This window comes from Dermacentor variabilis, chromosome 5, assembly GCF_050947875.1.
Source record: "Dermacentor variabilis isolate Ectoservices chromosome 5, ASM5094787v1, whole genome shotgun sequence".
Lineage (NCBI taxonomy): Eukaryota > Metazoa > Arthropoda > Arachnida > Ixodida > Ixodidae > Dermacentor > Dermacentor variabilis.
Genome location: NC_134572.1, coordinates 164772400 through 164792911, shown reverse-complemented (window position 1 = coordinate 164792911; position 20512 = coordinate 164772400). Strand labels below are relative to the sequence as shown.

Sequence of the window (20512 nt, the reverse complement as noted above, 5' to 3'; positions counted from 1 at the left end):
AGTGTGCGAAATGTGCAATCGGGCTTTCGCCTTAACGTTATATAAATGCGTAACACATGCTTAGTTTTTCTTCCATTGGGTCCGTGTCCGGAGCAGGTACGGTTCTAGAAACTTCTGGCTCAGGACATTTGAAAATCTAACGCTATCCGGCAGTGCCTATTAACAATTACATAAAAACCAAGCGAATGCTGTGAAAATTCATCGCGTCTCGGCTAGTCTGCGCCGAATCTCTAGTGCGGCGTGTCCAGGCGTCTGACGTCCCTTGCATATGTTGCGGCATATGGAGTCTCCTTTTCACGCCAATACGTACTTTTATACCTACCACGGAAGCGTAATCTATCATTACAACTCAGTTTAGTGCTCCCCCTTAGTGTTCCTTTCCAAACGTTTCCGAAGCTTGCGAAGGTGAAACCATTTACATGTGATGCGCAACCGTGTCGATTAACCACCATTATGTGCGGGGCTGTGCGTAGTTTAGCAATGACTCAAATCCTTAGTTATGAGTATTTGCTGATGTTATTGAACATCACTTTTACACAGAATTTCTTAAGGACCGCATTCTCCAATTTTAAGGCATGACGTTCGCTTGTGTGGCACTTTTTCTGCCTCGCCTTTTAAAGGAAACCTGAAATATTCAGCAAAAAGGAGCGCAGGCGTGGTCCGCTTGCGCGTCTTAGCAATAATGGTCCAAGTCACGCCACGAATGGACGTAAGACGCTGCGCCGCTTGGACGCTGAGGTGTGGTACATGTGACGGGACACCTATGTTAGCGCGCTTGGCGATAGCGTTGCACGTCCTGCGTCAAAACGGTGCTGAGGGAACTTTGGTTCTGTAGCAATAAGGTGTGTGTGGCGGCAGAGTTGTGCCTCTAGAGTGCCGGATTCTGGGAAACTCTTTTCGTATACTTGCTACCATTTACCGTACCGTATCTGGAACCGAAAAACTGAAACTGAAGCCGTAGAGAGATCTGTTCAGACTACCTACTTGTCACGGTATACGAAATTAACCGCTTGCGGGAGAGTATCTGCCACGTCCACAGCTCGAATATAGCCTAGCAGAAGTTACGGGATTGTGCTGCTCACAACGATAATTTTTCGAGAAACTCGCTGGCCCACAATTATTAGAATTCCCTGCTCAGATTCGGCGTTCACGACTTGAATTGACCAGATAGCCTTGTGATAGGCGGGACTACCAGAAACCGTGCTCAGAACTAATCAGTCAACAAATGAAGCAATCTATCTATCTATCTATCTATCTATCTATCTATCTATCTATCTATCTATCTATCTATCTATCTATCTATCTATCTATCTATCTATCTATCTATCTATCTATCTATCTATCTATCTATCTATCTATCTAATAATAATAAAAACTACTGAAATTTTGAGACTTGTCGCAGGTGCGATCGTTACCCACTTGCGGCAAGTTATTTTTTTCATTCACGTTCATTTCCATTTATCTATCGTTGCTTTATTTCTTGTTGGCGTCTTATGGCAGGACTAATAAAATCGAGCCCCGCGGTTAACCCCCTGCCTCTCGTATATATATATATATATAAATATATATATATATATATATATATATATATATATATATATATATATATATATATATATACAGAGAGAGAGAGAGAGAGACTGTGGTGCAATACTGCGCAATGACATACCGTGTGATATTTCACTGGAAGGGACCATAGTAAACCCCTCTACCAAAACAGACAATTTCGAAAGGATTTCGTCACATTGTTCTCTGGGCAAAATACAAAAGCGCCTATACACTTATATTTCATCATCATCATCATCATCAGCCTAGTTACGCCCACTGCAGGGCAAAGGCCTCTCCCATACTTCTCCAACTACCCCGGTCATGTACTAATTGTGGCCATGTTGTCCCTGCAAACGTCTTAATTTCATCCGCCCACCTAACTTTCTGCCGCCCCCTGCTACGCTTCCCTTCCCTTGGAATCCAGTCCGTAACCCTTAATGACCATCGGTTATCTTCCCTCCTCATTACATGTCCTGCCCATGCCCATTTCTTTTTCTTGATTTCAACTAAGAGGTCGTTTACCCGCGTTTGTTGCCTCACCCAATCAGCTCTTTTCTTATCCCTTAACGTTACACCCATCATTCTTCTTTCCATAGCTCGTTGCGTCGTCCTCAATTTCAGCAGAACCCTTTTCGTAAGCCTCCAGGTTTCTGCCCCATATGTGAGTACTGGTAACACACAGCTGTTATACACTTTCCTTTTGAGGGATAGTGGTAACCTGCTGTTCATGATTTGAGAATGCCTGCCAAACGCATTCCAGCCCATTCTTATTCTTCTGGTTATTTCAGTCTCATGATCCGGATCCGTGGTCACTACCTGCCCTAAGTACATGTATTCCCTTACCACTTCCATTGCTTCGCTACCTATCGTAAACTGCTGTTCTCTTCCGAGACTGTTAAACAATACTTTAGTTTTCTGCAAATTAATTTTCAGACCCGCCATTCTGCTTTGCCTCTCCAGGTCAGTGTGCATGCATTGCAATTGGTCTCCTGAGTTACTATGCAAGGCAATATCATCAGCGAATCGCAAGTTGCTAAGGTATTCTCCATCAACTTTTATCCCCAATTCTTCCCACTCCAGGCCTCTGAATACCTCCTGTAAACATGCTGTGAATAGCATTGGAGATATCGTATCTCCCTGTCTGACGCCTTTCTTTATAGGGATTTTGTTACTTTCTTTGTGGAGGACTACGGTGGCTGTGGAGCCGCTATAGATATCTTCCAGTATTTTTACATATGGCTCATCTACACCCTGATTCCGTAATGCCTCCATGACTGCTGAGGTTTCGACTGAATCAAACGCTTTCTCGTAATCAATGAAAGCTATATATAAGGGTTGGTTATATTCTGCACATTTCTCTATCACTTGATTGACAGTGTGAATATGGTCTATTGTTGAGTAGCCTTTACGGAATCCTGCCTGGTCCTTTGGTTGACAGAAGTCTAAGGTGTTCCTGATTCTATTTGCGATTACCTTAGTAAATACTTTGTAGGCAACGGACAGTAAGCTGATCGGTCTATAATTTTTCAAGTCTTTGGCGTCCCCTTTCTTATGGATTAGGATTATGTTAGCGTTCTTCCAAGATTCCGGTACGCTCGAGGTTATGAGGCATTGCGTATACAGGGTGGCCAGTTTCTCTAGAACAATCTGACCACCATCCTTCAACAAATCTGCTGTTACCTGATCCTCCCCAGCTGCCTTCCCCCTTTGCATAGCTCCTAAGTCTTGCTTTACTTCTTCTGGCGTTACCTGTGGGATTTCGAATTCCTCTAGGCTATTCTCTCTTCCACTATCGTCGTGGGTACCACTGGTACTGTATAAATCTCTATAGAACTCCTCAGCCACTTGAACTATCTCATCCATATTAGTAACGATATTTCCGGCTTTGTCTCTTAACGCACACGTCTGATTCTTGCCTATTCCTAGTTTCTTCTTCACTGTTTTTAGGCTTCCTCCGTTCCTGAGAGCCTGTTCAATTCTATCCATATTATAGTTTCTGATGTCCGCTGTCTTACGCTTGTTGATTAACTTAGAAAGTTCTGCCAGTTCTATTCTAGCTGTAGGGTTAGAGGCTTTCATACATTGGCGTTTCTTGATCAGATCTTTCGTCTCCTGCGATAGCTTACTGGTTTCCTGTATAACGGCGTTACCACCGACTTCTATTGCGCACTCCTTAATGATGCCCATGAGATTGTCGTTCATTGCTGCAACACTAAGGTCCTCTTCCTGAGTTAAAGCCGAGTACCTGTTCTGTAGCTTGATCCGGAATTCCTCTAGTTTCCCTCATACCACTAACTCATTGATTGGCTTCTTGTGTACCAATTTCTTCCGTTCCCTCCTCAAGTCTAGGCTAACTCGAGTTCTTACCATTCTATGGTCATTGCAGCGTACCTTGCCGAGCACGTCTACATCTTGTATGATGCCAGGGTTCGCGCAGAGTATGAAGTCGATTTCATTTCTAGTCTCACCATTCGGGCTCCTCCACGTCCACTTTCGACTAACCCGCTTGCGGAAAAAGGTGTTCATTATCCGCATATTATTCTGTTCTGCAAACTCTACTAATAATTCTCCTCTGCTATTCCTAGAGCCTATGCCATATTCCCCCACTGACTTGTCTCCAGCCTGCTTCTTGCCTACCCTGGCATTGAAGTCGCCCATCAGTATAGTGTATTTTGTTTTGACTTTACCCATGGCCGGTTCCACGTCTTCATAAAAGCTTTCCACTTCCTGGTTATCATGACTGCATGTAGGGGCATAGACTTGTACCACCTTCAATTTGTACCTCTTATTAAGCTTCACAACAAGACCTGCCACCCTCTCGTTAATGCTATAGAATTCCTGTATGTTACCAGCTATTTCCTTATTAATCAGGAATCCGACTCCTAGTTCTCGTCTCTCTGCTAAGCCCCGGTAACACAGTACATGCCCGCTTTTCAGCACTGTATATGCTTCTTTTGTCCTCCTAACCTCACTGAGCCCTATTATATCCCATTTACTACCCTCTAATTCCTTCAATAACACTGCTAGACTCGCCTCGCTAGATAGCGTTCTAACGTTAAACGTTGCCAGGTTCAGATTCCAATGGCGGCCTGTCCGGAGCCAGGTATTCTTATCACCCTCTGCAGCGTCACAGATCTGACCGCCGCCGTGATCAGTTGCTTCGCGGCTGCTGGGGACTGAGGGCCGGGGTTTGATTGTTGTATTCATATAGGAGGTTGTGGCCCAGTACTGCACCAGGGTGGCCAATCCTGCTCTGGTGAGAGAGTGCGTTACCGGTTCTGGTCACCGGGATCAGGCCGCACTCCAGGCCTGTTTGTGCAATTTTCTCAACACACGTTTTTTTGTATTTTCCGGTGGAGAATTGCGCTGCACCGGGATTTGAATCACGGTCCTTTTGCACTGGAGACGGATACTCTACCGTCCCCGCAGGAGTTAAATTGAAAATTGGAGAATGGGGTTTTGCGTGACAAAACCACTTTCTGATTATGCACGCCTTAGTGGAGGACTCCGAAAATTTCGACCACCTGGGGTTCTTTAACGTGCACCAAATTCTAAGTACACGGGTGTTTTCGCATTTCGCCCCCATCGAAATGCGGCCGCCGTGGCCGGGGTCCGATCCCGCGACCTCGTGCTCAGCAGTCTAACACCATGACCACTGAGCAACCACGGCGGGTCCCGCAGGAGTTGTACGCCTCATTTAACCTACAGTGGTGCCCAATTTGATCAGTCAAGGTGGGCTAATCTGAGCTCGGTTATACCGCATGGATGGCACTCGGCTAGAGAACCTGGTATTTATGACCTGCACATGTGTGGCCACACATAATTGAGGATATATAATTTTTTTAAGGAGGGTTTACGTACAGTGATAAAATGAAGGAAAAGACATTAAAAAGAAAGAAAAAAAGGGGAAAAAAAGGAACATAACTTGTGATTTGAACTCGTGATTCTTCAATGTTGCCCGGAAAGGTAGCTCAGTCGGTTGGTTCGTCAAGCCAGCGGTTACTTTCAAGCGCCATAGCTCCTGCTCCGAGCCTCATGTGGAAAGGGGCTGGTGTTGTCCGCGACAGTCGAGTGGTTGGAACGCATAATTTCTTGGAAAAATGGCCGCCAGAGGAGCAGCGTGAACTCGAGCGGCTTTAGAGACTAGGAAAACTGCCTTACAATATTTAGACTTGAGGGGAAGCTTCGTTAACAAACTATAACACGGCAATCAGCACTCGAATACGACGAGAGAAATTATTGAGACGTGGAAAATTCCCTTGAAATAAATCTGGTTTGCGAGACAAATGCTTGTATGTATTGAATCTCTTAAAAGATGAGGGGGGAAATATGCGCTCACCGAGAGGGCATCGTCAGCACGAGACCACTACCAGGCTCCTTACGGGGATGTGGAGAGCTTCGCGGCCGGAACGAAGCCTCCCCTCTCCGCCGGCCAGGCGTGGAAAACGCGCTTTCCGATCGCTCAAGGTTGCGCAGGAATAGTATAGATCTAGCGTCTAGGAAAAGCTTTCACAGGTGCGAGGGCGGCACGCATAGCGTGGGAAGCTAGCCGCCGGAATAGCTATCTTCGAGAGCTATTCTATATTATATTATATTATACTTCGAGAGCTATGACTGATGCTTTTCTATATATATGTATTCATCTCATCTATGCGATCGCATGCGGGCGCTATTTCTTTGTCTCTGCGTGTAGTAGTTAAGAGAGCCAGTTTAAGGGCGGAGCAGAGGGGAGGAAAGGAAAGCAAACTTGCAGCGCCGTGGTTTTAAAGCGCAACCGTGGTAGAGAAACGGAAAGGCGATATAAGCATGCGTGGCCATGATACGCACACGACAAACTGCCTTACAATTTAGACTTGAGGGGTAGTTTCGTTAACAAACTATAACACGGCAATCAGCACTCGAATATAATTATAACCCTAATAATAATTGTAAATATTCATCTCATCTATAGGATCTAAAGCGCGCGCTGTTTCTTGTCTCTGCGTGTAGTAGTTAAGAGAGCCAGTTTAAGGGCGGAGAAGAGGGAAGGAAAGGAAAGCAAACTTGCAGCGCCGTGGTTTTAAAGCGCAACCGTGGTAGAGAAAGGGACAGGCGATATAAGCATGCGTGGCCATGATACGCACACGACAAACCGCCTTACAACATTTAGACTTGAGGGGAAGCTTCGTTAACAAACTATAACACGGCAATCAGCACTCCAATATAATTATAACCCTAATAGTAATTGTAAATATTCATCTCATCTATAGGATCTAAAGCGCGCGCTGTTTCTTGCCTCTGCGTGTAGTAGTTAAGAGAGCCAGTTTAAGGGCGGAGAAGAGGGGAGGAAAGGAAAGCAAACTTGCAGCGCCGTGGTTTTAAAGCGCAACCGTGGTAGAGAAACGGAAAGGCGATATAAGCATGCGTGGCCATGATACGCACACGACAAACTGCCTTACAATTTAGACTTGAGGGGTAGTTTCGTATACAAACTATAACACGGCAATCAGCACTCGAATATAATTATAACCCTAATAATAATTGTAAATATTCATCTCATCTATAGGATCTAAAGCGCGCGCTGTTTCTTGTCTCTGCGTGTAGTAGTTAAGAGAGCCAGTTTAAGGGCGGAGAAGAGGGAAGGAAAGGAAAGCAAATTTGCAGCGCCGTGGTTTTAAAGCGCAACCGTGGTAGAGAAAGGGACAGGCGATATAAGCATGCGTGGCCATGATACGCACACGAAAAACTGCCTTACAATTTAGACTTGAGGGGTAGTTTCGTTAACAAACTATAACACGGCAATCAGCACTCGAATATAATTATAACCCTAATAATAATTGTAAATATTCATCTCATCTATAGGATCTAAAGCGCGCGCTGTTTCTTGTCTCTGCGTGTAGTAGTTAAGAGAGCCAATTTAAGGGCGGAGAAGAGGTAAGGAAAGGAAAGCAAACTTGCAGCGCCGTGGTTTTAAAGCGCAACCGTGGTAGAGAAAGGGAAAGGCGATATAAGCATGCGTGGCCATGATACGCACACGACAAACCACCTTACAATTTAGACTTGAGGGGTAGTTTCGTTAACAAACTATAACACGGCAATCAGCACTCGAATACGACGAGAGAAATTATTGAGACGTGGAAAATTCCCTTGAAATAAATCTGGTTTGCGAGACAAATGCTTGTATGTATTGAGTCTCTTAAAAGATGAGGGGGGAAATATGCGCTCACCGAGAGGGCATCGTCAGCACGAGACCACCACCAGGCTCCTTACGGGGATGTGGAGAGCTTCGCGGCCGGAACGAAGCCTCCCCTCTCCGCCGGCCAGGCATGGAAAACGCGCTTTCCGATCGCTCAAGGTTGCGCAGGAATAGTATAGATCTAGCGTCTAGGAAAAGCTTTCACAGGTGCGAGGGCGGCACGCATAGCGTGGGAAGCTAGCCGCCGGAATAGCTATCTTCGAGAGCTATTCTATATTATATTATATTATACTTCGAGAGCTATGACTGATGCTTTTCTATATATATGTATTCATCTCATCTATGCGATCGCATGCGGGCGCTATTTCTTTGTCTCTGCGTGTAGTAGTTAAGAGAGCCAGTTTAAGGGCGGAGAAGAGGGGAGGAAAGGAAAGCAAACTTGCAGCGCCGTGGTTTTAAAGCGCAACCGTGGTAGAGAAACGGAAAGGCGATATAAGCATGCGTGGCCATGATACGCACACGACAAACTGCCTTACAATTTAGACTTGAGGGGTAGTTTCGTTAACAAACTATAACACGGCAATCAGCACTCGAATATAATTATAACCCTAATAATAATTGTAAATATTCATCTCATCTATAGGATCTAAAGCGCGCGCTGTTTCTTGTCTCTGCGTGTAGTAGTTAAGAGAGCCAGTTTAAGGGCGGAGAAGAGGGAAGGAAAGGAAAGCAAACTTGCAGCGCCGTGGTTTTAAAGCGCAACCGTGGTAGAGAAAGGGAAAGGCGATATAAGCATGCGTGGCCATGATACACACACGACAAACCGCCTTACAACATTTAGACTTGAGGGGAAGCTTCGTTAACAAACTATAACACGGCAATCAGCACTCCAATATAATTATAACCCTAATAATATTTGTAAATATTCATCTCATCTATAGGATCTAAAGCGCGCTGTTTCTTGTCTCTGCGTGTAGTAGTTAAGAGAGCCAGTTTAAGGGCGGAGAAGAGGGAAGGAAAGGAAAGCAAACTTGCAGCGCCGTGGTTTTAAAGCGCAACCGTGGTAGAGAAACGGAAAGGCGATATAAGCATGCGTGGCCATGATACGCACACGACAAACTGCCTTACAATTTAGACTTGAGGGGTAGTTTCGTTAACAAACTATAACACGGCAATCAGCACTCGAATATAATTATAACCCTAATAATAATTGTAAATATTCATCTCATCTATAGGATCTAAAGCGCGCTGTTTCTTGTCTCTGCGTGTAGTAGTTAAGAGAGCCAGTTTAAGGGCGGAGAAGAGGGAAGGAAAGGAAAGCAAACTTGCAGCGCCGTGGTTTTAAAGCGCAACCGTGGTAGAGAAACGGAAAGGCGATATAAGCATGCGTGGCCATGATACGCACACGACAAACTGCCTTACAATTTAGACTTGAGGGGTAGTTTCGTTAACAAACTATAACACGGCAATCAGCACTCGAATATAATTATAACCCTAATAATAATTGTAAATATTCATCTCATCTATAGGATCTAAAGCGCGCGCTGTTTCTTGTCTCTGCGTGTAGTAGTTAAGAGAGCCAGTTTAAGGGCGGAGAAGAGGGAAGGAAAGGAAAGCAAACTTGCAGCGCCGTGGTTTTAAAGCGCAACCGTGGTAGAGAAAGGGAAAGGCGATATAAGCATGCGTGGCCATGATACGCACACGACAAACTGCCTTACAATTTAGACTTGAGGGGTAGTTTCGTTAACAAACTATAACACGGCAATCTGCACTCGAATATAATTATAACCCTAATAATAATTGTAAATATTCATCTCATCTATAGGATCTAAAGCGCGCGCTGTTTCTTGTCTCTGCGTGTAGTAGTTAAGAGAGCCAGTTTAAGGGCGGAGAAGAGAGAAGGAAAGGAAAGCAAACTTGCAGCGCCGTGGTTTTAAAGCGCAACCGTGGTAGAGAAAGGGAAAGGCGATATAAGCATGCGTGGCCATGATACACACACGACAAACCGCCTTACAACATTTAGACTTGAGGGGAAGCTTCGTTAACAAACTATAACACGGCAATCAGCACTCGAATATAATTATAACCCTAATAATAATTGTAAATATTCATCTCATCTATAGGATCTAAAGCGCGCTGTTTCTTGTCTCTGCGTGTAGTAGTTAAGAGAGCCAGTTTAAGGGCGGAGAAGAGGGAAGGAAAGGAAAGCAAACTTGCAGCGCCGTGGTTTTAAAGCGCAACCGTGGTAGAGAAACGGAAAGGCGATATAAGCATGCGTGGCCATGATACGCACACGACAAACTGCCTTACAATTTAGACTTGAGGGGTAGTTTCGTTAACAAACTATAACACGGCAATCAGCACTCGAATATAATTATAACCCTAATAATAATTGTAAATATTCATCTCATCTATAGGATCTAAAGCGCGCTGTTTCTTGTCTCTGCGTGTAGTAGTTAAGAGAGCCAGTTTAAGGGCGGAGAAGAGGGAAGGAAAGGAAAGCAAACTTGCAGCGCCGTGGTTTTAAAGCGCAACCGTGGTAGAGAAAGGGAAAGGCGATATAAGCATGCGTGGCCATGATACACACGCGACAAACCGCCTTACAACATTTAGACTTGAGGGGAAGCTTCGTTAACAAACTATAACACGGCAATCAGCACTCCAATATAATTATAACCCTAATAATATTTGTAAATATTCATCTCATCTATAGGATCTAAAGCGCGCTGTTTCTTGTCTCTGCGTGTAGTAGTTAAGAGAGCCAGTTTAAGGGCGGAGAAGAGGGGAGGAAAGGAAAGCAAACTTGCAGCGCCGTGGTTTTAAAGCGCAACCGTGGTAGAGAAACGGAAAGGCGATATAAGCATGCGTGGCCATGATACGCACACGACAAACTGCCTTACAATTTAGACTTGAGGGGTAGTTTCGTTAACAAACTATAACACGGCAATCAGCACTCGAATATAATTATAACCCTAATAATAATTGTAAATATTCATCTCATCTATAGGATCTAAAGCGCGCTGTTTCTTGTCTCTGCGTGTAGTAGTTAAGAGAGCCAGTTTAAGGGCGGAGAAGAGGGAAGGAAAGGAAAGCAAACTTGCAGCGCCGTGGTTTTAAAGCGCAACCGTGGTAGAGAAAGGGAAAGGCGATATAAGCATGCGTGGCCATGATACACACGCGACAAACCGCCTTACAACATTTAGACTTGAGGGGAAGCTTCGTTAACAAACTATAACACGGCAATCAGCACTCCAATATAATTATAACCCTAATAATATTTGTAAATATTCATCTCATCTATAGGATCTAAAGCGCGCGCTGTTTCTTGCCTCTGCGTGTAGTAGTTAAGAGAGCCAGTTTAAGGGCGGAGAAGAGGGAAGGAAAGGAAAGCAAACTTGCAGCGCCGTGGTTTTAAAGCGCAACCGTGGTAGAGAAACGGAAAGGCGATATAAGCATGCGTGGCCATGATACGCACACGACAAACTGCCTTACAATTTAGACTTGAGGGGTAGTTTCGTTAACAAACTATAACACGGCAATCTGCACTCGAATATATAGTTATAACCCTAATAATAATTGTAAATATTCATCTCATCTATAGGATCTAAAGCGCGCGCTGTTTCTTGTCTCTGCGTGTAGTAGTTAAGAGAGCCAGTTTAAGGGCGGAGAAGAGGGAAGGAAAGGAAAGCAAACTTGCAGCGCCGTGGTTTTAAAGCGCAACCGGGGTAGAGAAAGGGAAAGGCGATATAAGCATGCGTGGCGATGATACGCACACGACAAACCGCCTTACAATTTAGACTTGAGGTTTAGTTTCGTTAACAAACTATAACACGGCAATCAGCACCCGAATACGACGAGAGAAATTATTGAGACGTGGAAAATTCCCTTGAAATTAATCTGGTTTGCGAGACAAATGCTTGTATGTATTGAATCTCTTAAAAGATGAGGGGGGAAATATGCGCTCACCGAGAGGGCATCGTCAGCACGAGACCACCACCAGGCTCCTTACGGGGATGTGGAGAGCTTCGCGGCCGGAACGAAGCCTCCCCTCTCCGCCGGCCAGGCATGGAAAACGCGCTTTCCGATCGCCCAAAGTTGCGCAGGAATAGTATAGATCTAGCGTCTAGGAAAAGCTTTCACAGGTGCGAGGGCGGCACGCATAGCGTGGGAAGCTAGCCGCCGGAATAGCTATCTTCGAGAGCTATTCTATATTATATTATATTATACTTCGAGAGCTATGACTGATGCTTTTCTATATATATGTATTCATCTCATCTATGCGATTGCATGCGCGCGCTATTTCTTTGTCTCTGCGTGTAGTAGTTAAGAGAGCCAGTTTAAGGGCGGAGAAGAGGGGAGGAAAGGAAAGCAAACTTGCAGCGCCGTGGTTTTAAAGCGCAACCGTGGTAGAGAAACGGAAAGGCGATATAAGCATGCGTGGCCATGATACGCACACGACAAACTGCCTTACAATTTAGACTTGAGGGGTAGTTTCGTTCACAAACTATAACACGGCAATCAGCACTCGAATATAATTATAACCCTAATAATAATTGTAAATATTCATCTCATCTATAGGATCTAAAGCGCGCGCTGTTTCTTGTCTCTGCGTGTAGTAGTTAAGAGAGCCAGTTTAAGGGCGGAGAAGAGGGAAGGAAAGGAAAGCAAACTTGCAGCGCCGTGGTTTTAAAGCGCAACCGTGGTAGAGAAACGGAAAGGCGATATAAGCATGCGTGGCCATGATACGCACACGACAAACCGCCTTACAACATTTAGACTTGAGGGGAAGCTTCGTTAACAAACTATAACACGGCAATCAGCACTCGAATATAATTATAACCCTAATAGTAATTGTAAATATTCATCTCATCTATAGGATCTAAAGCGCGCGCTGTTTCTTGCCTCTGCGTGTAGTAGTTAAGAGAGCCAGTTTAAGGGCGGAGAAGAGGGAAGGAAAGGAAAGCAAACTTGCAGCGCCGTGGTTTTAAAGCGCAACCGTGGTAGAGAAACGGAAAGGCGATATAAGCATGCGTGGCCATGATACCCACACGAAAAACTGCCTTACAATTTAGACTTGAGGGGTAGTTTCGTTAACAAACTATAACAGGGCAATCAGCACTCGAATATAATTATAACCCTAATAATAATTGTAAATATTCATCTCATCTATAGGATCTAAAGCGCGCGCTGTTTCTTGTCTCTGCGTGTAGTAGTTAAGAGAGCCAATTTAAGGGCGGAGAAGAGGTAAGGAAAGGAAAGCAAACTTGCAGCGCCGTGGTTTTAAAGCGCAACCGTGGTAGAGAAAGGGAAAGGCGATATAAGCATGCGTGGCCATGATACGCACACGACAAACCGCCTTACAATTTAGACTTGAGGGGTAGTTTCGTTAACAAACTATAACACGGCAATCAGCACTCGAATACGACGAGAGAAATTATTGAGACGTGGAAAATTCCCTTGAAATAAATCTGGTTTGCGAGACAAATGCTTGTATGTATTGAATCTCTTAAAAGATGAGGGGGGAAATATGCGCTCACCGAGAGGGCATCGTCAGCACGAGACCACACCAGGCTCCTTACGGGGATGTGGAGAGCTTCGCGGCCTGAACGAAGCCTCCCCTCTCCGCCGGCCAGGCGTGGAAAACGCGCTTTCCGATCGCTCAAGGTTGCGCAGGAATAGTATAGATCTAGCGTCTAGGAAAAGCTTTCACAGGTGCGAGGGCGCCACGCATAGCGTGGGAAGCTAGCCGCCGGAATAGCTATCTTCGAGAGCTATTCTATATTATATTATATTATACTTCGAGAGCTATGACTGATGCTTTTCTATATATATGTATTCATCTCATCTATGCGATCGCATGCGCGCGCTATTTCTTTGTCTCTGCGTATAGTAGTTAAGAGAGCCAGTTTAAGGGCGGAGAAGAGGGGAGGAAAGGAAAGCAAACTTGCAGCGCCGTGGTTTTAAAGCGCAACCGTGGTAGAGAAACGGAAAGGCGATATAAGCATGCGTGGCCAAGATACGCACACGACAAACTGCCTTACAATTTAGGTGCACGTTAAATAACACAGGCCGGTGTAAAATGCTGAACTCTAAACTACACGGAGCATCAGCATATTGTGTCTTCAATTCGTGCAACTTCAGAGTTAAATGATGATATTGCCGCAGGATTAGTAAAAGCGCGTGACATATGCACAAGTATGCAACACAATGTTGTCGTGGCTTCTGCGACTGTGTTCACCTTCACGTGAGATCTTCCACTCCGCTAATGTCACTGTCACTCGCATCACTCTCACTGCTCGAATCTGATCCGAGTAAAGTTAGAGACCGTCACGTTGCCAGAACTCCTCTTCGATTTTCTCAACATGAGCACGTGCCCGAAGCCACTTGTCTGCCGTTACAAGAATGATGCTTTTATGCAGCAAATTTTCGAGGGCGGCAAAGAAGAATGTGGTATTGTTAGCAGCGGCACAACCTTTCACATGGCTCCATATCAGTTCTCTAGCATTGAACTCGCAAGGATATGGAGCAAGCCTCACGACGTCGTGACCTTCAGCCTTAGCGACAACGTCCACGCGATAGACGGAAAAATCTCTTTGTGTTGGTCACTAGCCCCAATAAGTCTCCCTTTAATTGGTACTGAAAAATGCGACGTTCTTCTCCATGAACCAAGACTGAATGTCACTCTTTCGTGTTGACGACGTTGCAACTTTCTCGAGGCGAACGCTATGATGAGGAATGTTGTGCATTACTACGACACTGCGCTGTTTGATGTTAGCCAATAGCTCTTCAGTGAGTGAATTCTCGAAGCGCGGCCCATCCATTTACTTCTGATAGTCAGCATTTCCTTTCGCTGCGCAGAAAACGAGGCGAGCCGCATTTAAGAAGTCATCCTAGCTACCGGCGTGCAACTCAATCAGCCTGCCACCTTAGCCGCTTGATGCGCGAAGCCCTGTTGTCAAACCTTGCCTAAAAACATCTCCCCTCACCCCCCCGTGTGGTTCCGTTCACGTCCTCCTACACTAAAATGTTTGCACGTGTCGACGCTACACGCCGCGCATGTCATATCACGTGACTCCTCGAGCGCTAGGACGCGTTTATAGAGCATTTTGAAGCACCATCTAACAAGCGCTGGCGTGACGCTGTGGTACACTTTCTCAATCGCGCGCAGAGTGCCCGCGTTCTATCCCGGCGGGAACTGGGTATATATTTTTTCTCATTCCTGGCGATAGCTGTGTGGAACATCGGCGGTGGTGGCGGAGCCGGACAAGATTTCCAATCGAAGCGGGTTCAGGAAATAGCCCATAGCATCTTGCGCTGCAATAGTACTATGAAACGAATTGGAAACGAGCATTCTGTGGGGAAATGTGCTTCTTGTTGCGGCATATGGCGATGCCACGCACGCACCGTATCTTGAAATTGATCTGCGATGTGCACAAAGTGCACCGTCGCGCGGACCTCGTGTTCAAAGCGATCTTTGAAGGGGACAAAGTGCGCCGGGTGTTGGTTGCTGCGTATGCGCTCTGCTTTCCTTCGTGCGAGAGGCAGCACGAAGGTCAAATCGCTCGCTGGTGCTGCCGCGATTGCCCACTCCATCGTTTTGATGGCGAGTTTCTGCGGTCATCGAGCGAAAAGTGTTCGTGATTAGCTGAGCGAGCGTCGCACCGTGCTTCATAATTTAGTTAGTAATCGAATGTTTACATGTTTGTACGGCCGATAAAACTACTATTTTTACTTCTTATAGCTGAATATTAATTTGCTATCACAATAGATGCTTCGCCTTTTGGGCGAAACTGCGTCTTTCTTTCTTTTTTCTAATTCTGTCAAGGGTTCGTGTATGCAAGGAAAAATGTTTTAGAAGTAACGCTTGGACAAATTAGAAGGAATTTTTAAATTGCTGAACACGTTCCTTACGGTTTCCTCTCTGGGCCAATTCACAATAGAATGGTTGCTGGGCATTTTTAGAATTTACTACTTTATAGGTAAATTTCAAGTACTTTAGGTTATATTTCTTTCCATCGATTATTGCCCAAATGCTCCAGTTCTTTTAATGTTAGTATGAAACGCATCTCTAATTCTATCCGAGTTGCGGCCAATTTCTCGTAGTCTGTATTAGCCAGCAACCGAGGGCACGCAAATATTTTTCACCATCACGTCAAAGTATATCCGATTGACTTGGTTACCTGGAGGCAAAAGCCTATTTCTTAAAGCGAAACTAAAGGGAAAGATTATTTCTTCTGCATCAGTAAATTACCGTTCTACAACACCAAAAACACCACTCTTACAACGATAAGACTTTTGGTAAGCCAGAAAAAAAGCAAGAACGAAATACGGGTGGCGACGCCTACTGAAGTTCCCGTACCTGGGGGCTGTGACGTCTTGAATTTTGATGGCATCTTCTTGGGCCTACTAAATATATATAGCGGTACAGATTGACTACATTGTGTTCGAAAGGAACCAAATATTAAACATTGCAAGTTTCGGGAACCTTTATTCAGCGAACGCGTCCCAAATGCGAAAGCACACTTTGGAATCCCTGACGCCACGCTGACGTACCGGCGCTAGGGTTTTGGCGCGAAACTCAAATACTGATACTTGGACCTTCATTTTCTCATCTAATAATCAAACTATTTTTTTGAAATGACTGCCTGCAGGGTTCTCAAGCAATGCTTCATTAGTCTAAACTGATTTATTGATTCGCTTTAGTGTCCCTTGAATGAGAGGCCCAGTGCTTTGGCGATGGCGTCTGCAGGGTGTCCGGCCATTAAAATTCGCACTTTATTAGCTTTATCCATAGTGAGAAGAAGTAAATGGTAATGCGAGAATTATCTGGGCCGTCTACAACAGATCTGGTAAATTTCAAACAACCGTTGAGCCATTGTAAGGTAATCTATGTCAAACACGAAGACGAAGTAGCTATTGGTAGACTACAATGCGGCATATCCTATATCAAGGGACACTAAAGCAAGACAATAAACCAAATTACGCTTAGTAAGTATGATCTGAAAACTGTCTTTTCGTTAGTTACACGATACTTGGTCACTTATTAAAAACAAAAATGAAGCTCAAATTCTCATTTTTTTTTTCGCGCCAAACCCAAGCGCCGGTACGTCACTGTGCCATCAAGGATTTCAAAATATTTTTTTTTTCTGTTGGAATCCTTGGGCTTTACGTGCGTTTGATTATGAGGCACGGCGTAGCGAGGTAAACCGGAATAAATTTAAGCACCAGGGGATCGTTAAAGTGTCCCCAATGCACGGGACACCGGTCGTTTTGCATTTCGCCCTCATGGAAATGCGGCCGCCGCGGCCAGGATTTCTTCGTTTCGTATTTGGGACGCGTTGGTTCAGTAAAGTTCGCGAAACGTGCCATAGTGAGCGTTTGGCTCTTTTAGTGTTGTCAGCCGTTACTACTAGACAATTACCTGGGCCCTAGCAGACGCTGTCAAAATCTATGACGTCACGGCGAGCTGTTGCGGGAACAGGAAAGTGGCGTGGCCACCCGTCTTTTGAATTTCTAATTTTTTTTTCTGGCTCAGCAAGAGTCTTGTCGTGGGAATAGCGGCGTTCTTGTTACTGTGGAATGGTAGTTTACTGATACAGAATAAATTTTTTTTCTCTCCTAAGTGTCCTTGTCAAATTTTATTTATAGAGGGCTGGTCTGGCTCTCTCACCAATGTATTCTTTTTGTAGCGAAGATGAAAGCATGCATCATTTTTTTTCGTTTGCAGTCGACAGTTAATTACTATAACAAGGCAAACCCGAGAGACACAACTCCACCTCTTCGAATTAAACTGCCCCAAATTTACTTTCCTCGGGTGCCTCGTCTCTTGGGCACAGTGAGGGGTAGCTTTACGCTGCCATCCGAGGTCTTCTTTCAGAATCACTGTGACGGAAACTCAAAATTAGAAACCTAAGATTTCAATTTCATTCGAAAACAATTCATTTCCAATTGTGTTATTCATTCACAATTCATTTCCAATTGTGTGTTTACTTTAATTCCTAGGTTTTCATATCATTGTTACTTGTGTATCTCTTTTGAATGTAACCTGCCTATTCTAACATTGAATTTTCCTTACATTTCTGGTTTTATTTGGAGTCACGTGGTTCTTCGTCAGTTCCTATGAGTAAGTACGTACCACTACCGCCTAGATGCGCTCCACAAACGAAGATGATGTAGAGCAGAGTCGACATTGAAGAAAGTTTTCTTCTGAAGATGACGCTTTGGTGTAACCGACACCAGACAAAACGATGCAATACTTACAGCGTGTATAAATTTGCAACCAATCGGCTTTGCTTTTGGGCTCTATAGGGCTATCATATCCATTTTGTTTCTGAACTGGTATAATTATCATCATGCTTATTATCATCTATAACACAATAATCCTATACTATGGTTTCAATTTGTTCGTACCCATTATGCTATTCTATTGAACAATATCTATTCTGCGAACTGCATGCCCCCCGATAGTTGCGCGCTTTCCAATTAATTGAAACTGTTGTGTGTCAGGATCGTACCATAAAGTTCTTTCTTTCTTTTTCATTCTCAAGCAGAGAGCGTAAACTTTTTTTTTTTTCAAATCTATAAGATTTGAGTCTGGCGTATCTTTAGTGTGTCTGGGCACCCGCCGCTGACGCGGTTCTGAGGCCTTCTCTCGAAGCGGCTTCCTCGGCTCGCTGGACGGCCCAGAGTTGTAAAAAAGCTGTCTCCTTGAAGCAAGGAGACAGCTTTTTTTACTCCCTTGTCTTAAGAGCTAAGTCGAAGTGGTAGTTTTTTCCCTAGGTGGAATTCTCTCATGCAGCGTTGAAATGTAGCAAGAAAGTCATCTCTATTACGTTTCACGTAAAAGTATCTGTTTACGTGTGAAAATGTGTCATATCGTGATCGAGAAAAGAAATTATTTAGGTCGACACATTTTGTACATTACTCGTTGTGCACGTCGGCGCAGACAAACCACAGCTGGTGGTGAGGCTGGGCAACCGTCTTCGCCAGAGCAGCATCCTCGAGAACCACGACGTGTACCTCGAGTGCAGCGTGGCCGCCAACCCGGCCGTAAGCGAGATCAGCTGGCTGTTCGAAGGCCGAGACCTGCAGACCAACACGTCCGCAGGCATCATCATCAGCAACCGCTCACTCGTCTTGCAGAAGGTGAGGGCCGATTGGCGTTACGACGTTTCCGAAAGAAAAAAAAAAGTTGTAGTTTTCACTGATGGACGATGCATTGGCCGCCGGTATGATATTGTGCTTTGGTTATGCAGACAGTTTTCTAACTGCACGTGGGTGTGGCTTGTTGGCACGGAGCACTATACAAGGAATACCTGCTGGGCAGGAGGAACAGCACTCTTGTAGCGAGCGGGCGTCTCAAGACGCTGGCGAGCTGAAAAGCTTCGCCAGTGACGTCACAGGTGCCGCAGCCTGACGGCGCACGATGTGAGATCGACGGGAAACCGTCGGCGTTTGTTAGCGCTCAGCGAAATATTAGACAACGTTTACTCGACGTTTACTGCTGAGACCAGAACGTACACTTTGCGGCAGCTCGACAGGAACCTGTGCTCGTGGGCTACTTCGTGTGGCAAAGAAGATAAAGCTAAGGGAATGGAGCTTCTGCACATGTCATGCACAGTCCGGCAGGTTTACGCAGTTCGCTTTCTGGCGTACTAAATCAGCGTGGCTGGCTACTCGCGACGGGTCCTCATTTGACAAAACGCGGAACGGTAGATAAAAGATGTACCAAAATATTCCGTTCAGTGGTGTATTTCATGCCGCAATTTAATATACGTGCTCCAATACGTGTTAGATCTTCATAGTTTTCTGCTCTTCAGGTTGCAGCGACGCGAATAAGAATGTGGGAATATTTCCAGGAGCGCAGCCACGCGTTCGTGTTGCCTCCGCCGCTTGCCGGAAAAAGTTGATCGACATTCCGGTGGCCTTGTAGTGGGCGTACTCACAGGGCGCATGACAGCAGTGGAAGGCTGCCCTATGTCCTCCAATGAGGCTATTAAGCGTAGCGCTGGCGACAGGTCCACTACGCCTCGTAGTTTTTTCAGCCAAACGCACTGCGTGTCTCCGAACACCATGTAGCACTCGACGCGCGAGGTGTACATGTGCCGTGGAGCTATGCAGGACGACAACACCGGCTGCGCCAATGGCGCAAATGCGCTTCCAGTGTCCGTATATTTCCATGAAAAACAAATTGCCTGGAGAGTTGATGTCTCGAAAGTGAAGCCAGGCTACTACATTTTTTTTCTTCGTTTATGTGAGTTATCTAGTGCATAATGCGAGCAACAGCTCTGGCCCAAGCAGCGGGGACTATACTCAACACAAGAGTAATTTTGTCAACAAAATGCCAACATAGCCCATTACTAGAGCACTTTAATTCAGACAAGTCAAACGCAAGAAGATTTAAGGTTTCACGCATCAATTGGAAAGGAATGTCATTTTCTTCCGAGTGTGGGATGCCTAATTTTGCCGTGCGGATGCTACTGAATTTCCATTCTTGCGTCACTGGATTGAGGACGAAACTTAACCAAAGGTAAGCTTATTCAACCAATATACGCTGTAAGTACAGAAGCAATTATTTTTATTCCGAGCTTGCGTCGGTGTAACTTACACAAGCGATAGACGCGCCATTAATCACTGATACCTAGGAACTGAAAACATCGCTTACTGCTTTCAGTGTTGTGCCGGACAGGGCACCACCACGTAAAACACGGGAGGTGGGTAGCTCGGAGCCAGAAAAAAAAACGTAAATTTCTTTTCAGCGTGAAAATTCACCTCTACTTCCATCTTTGT

General features: G+C 45.1%; 1 protein-coding gene across 2 annotated transcripts in view; it reads left to right on the top strand.

Annotated features, from left to right (window-relative positions):
* Nucleotides 1–20512, top strand: part of LOC142583305 (nephrin-like) — a 386962-nt gene that overhangs the window by 285787 nt on the left and 80663 nt on the right. For both annotated transcript variants that reach the window (XM_075693724.1, XM_075693723.1), the window contains exon 6: nt 18669–18868. In XM_075693724.1, coding sequence (XP_075549839.1) covers nt 18669–18868 — 200 coding nt within the window. The remainder of the gene's footprint in view (nt 1–18668; nt 18869–20512) is intronic.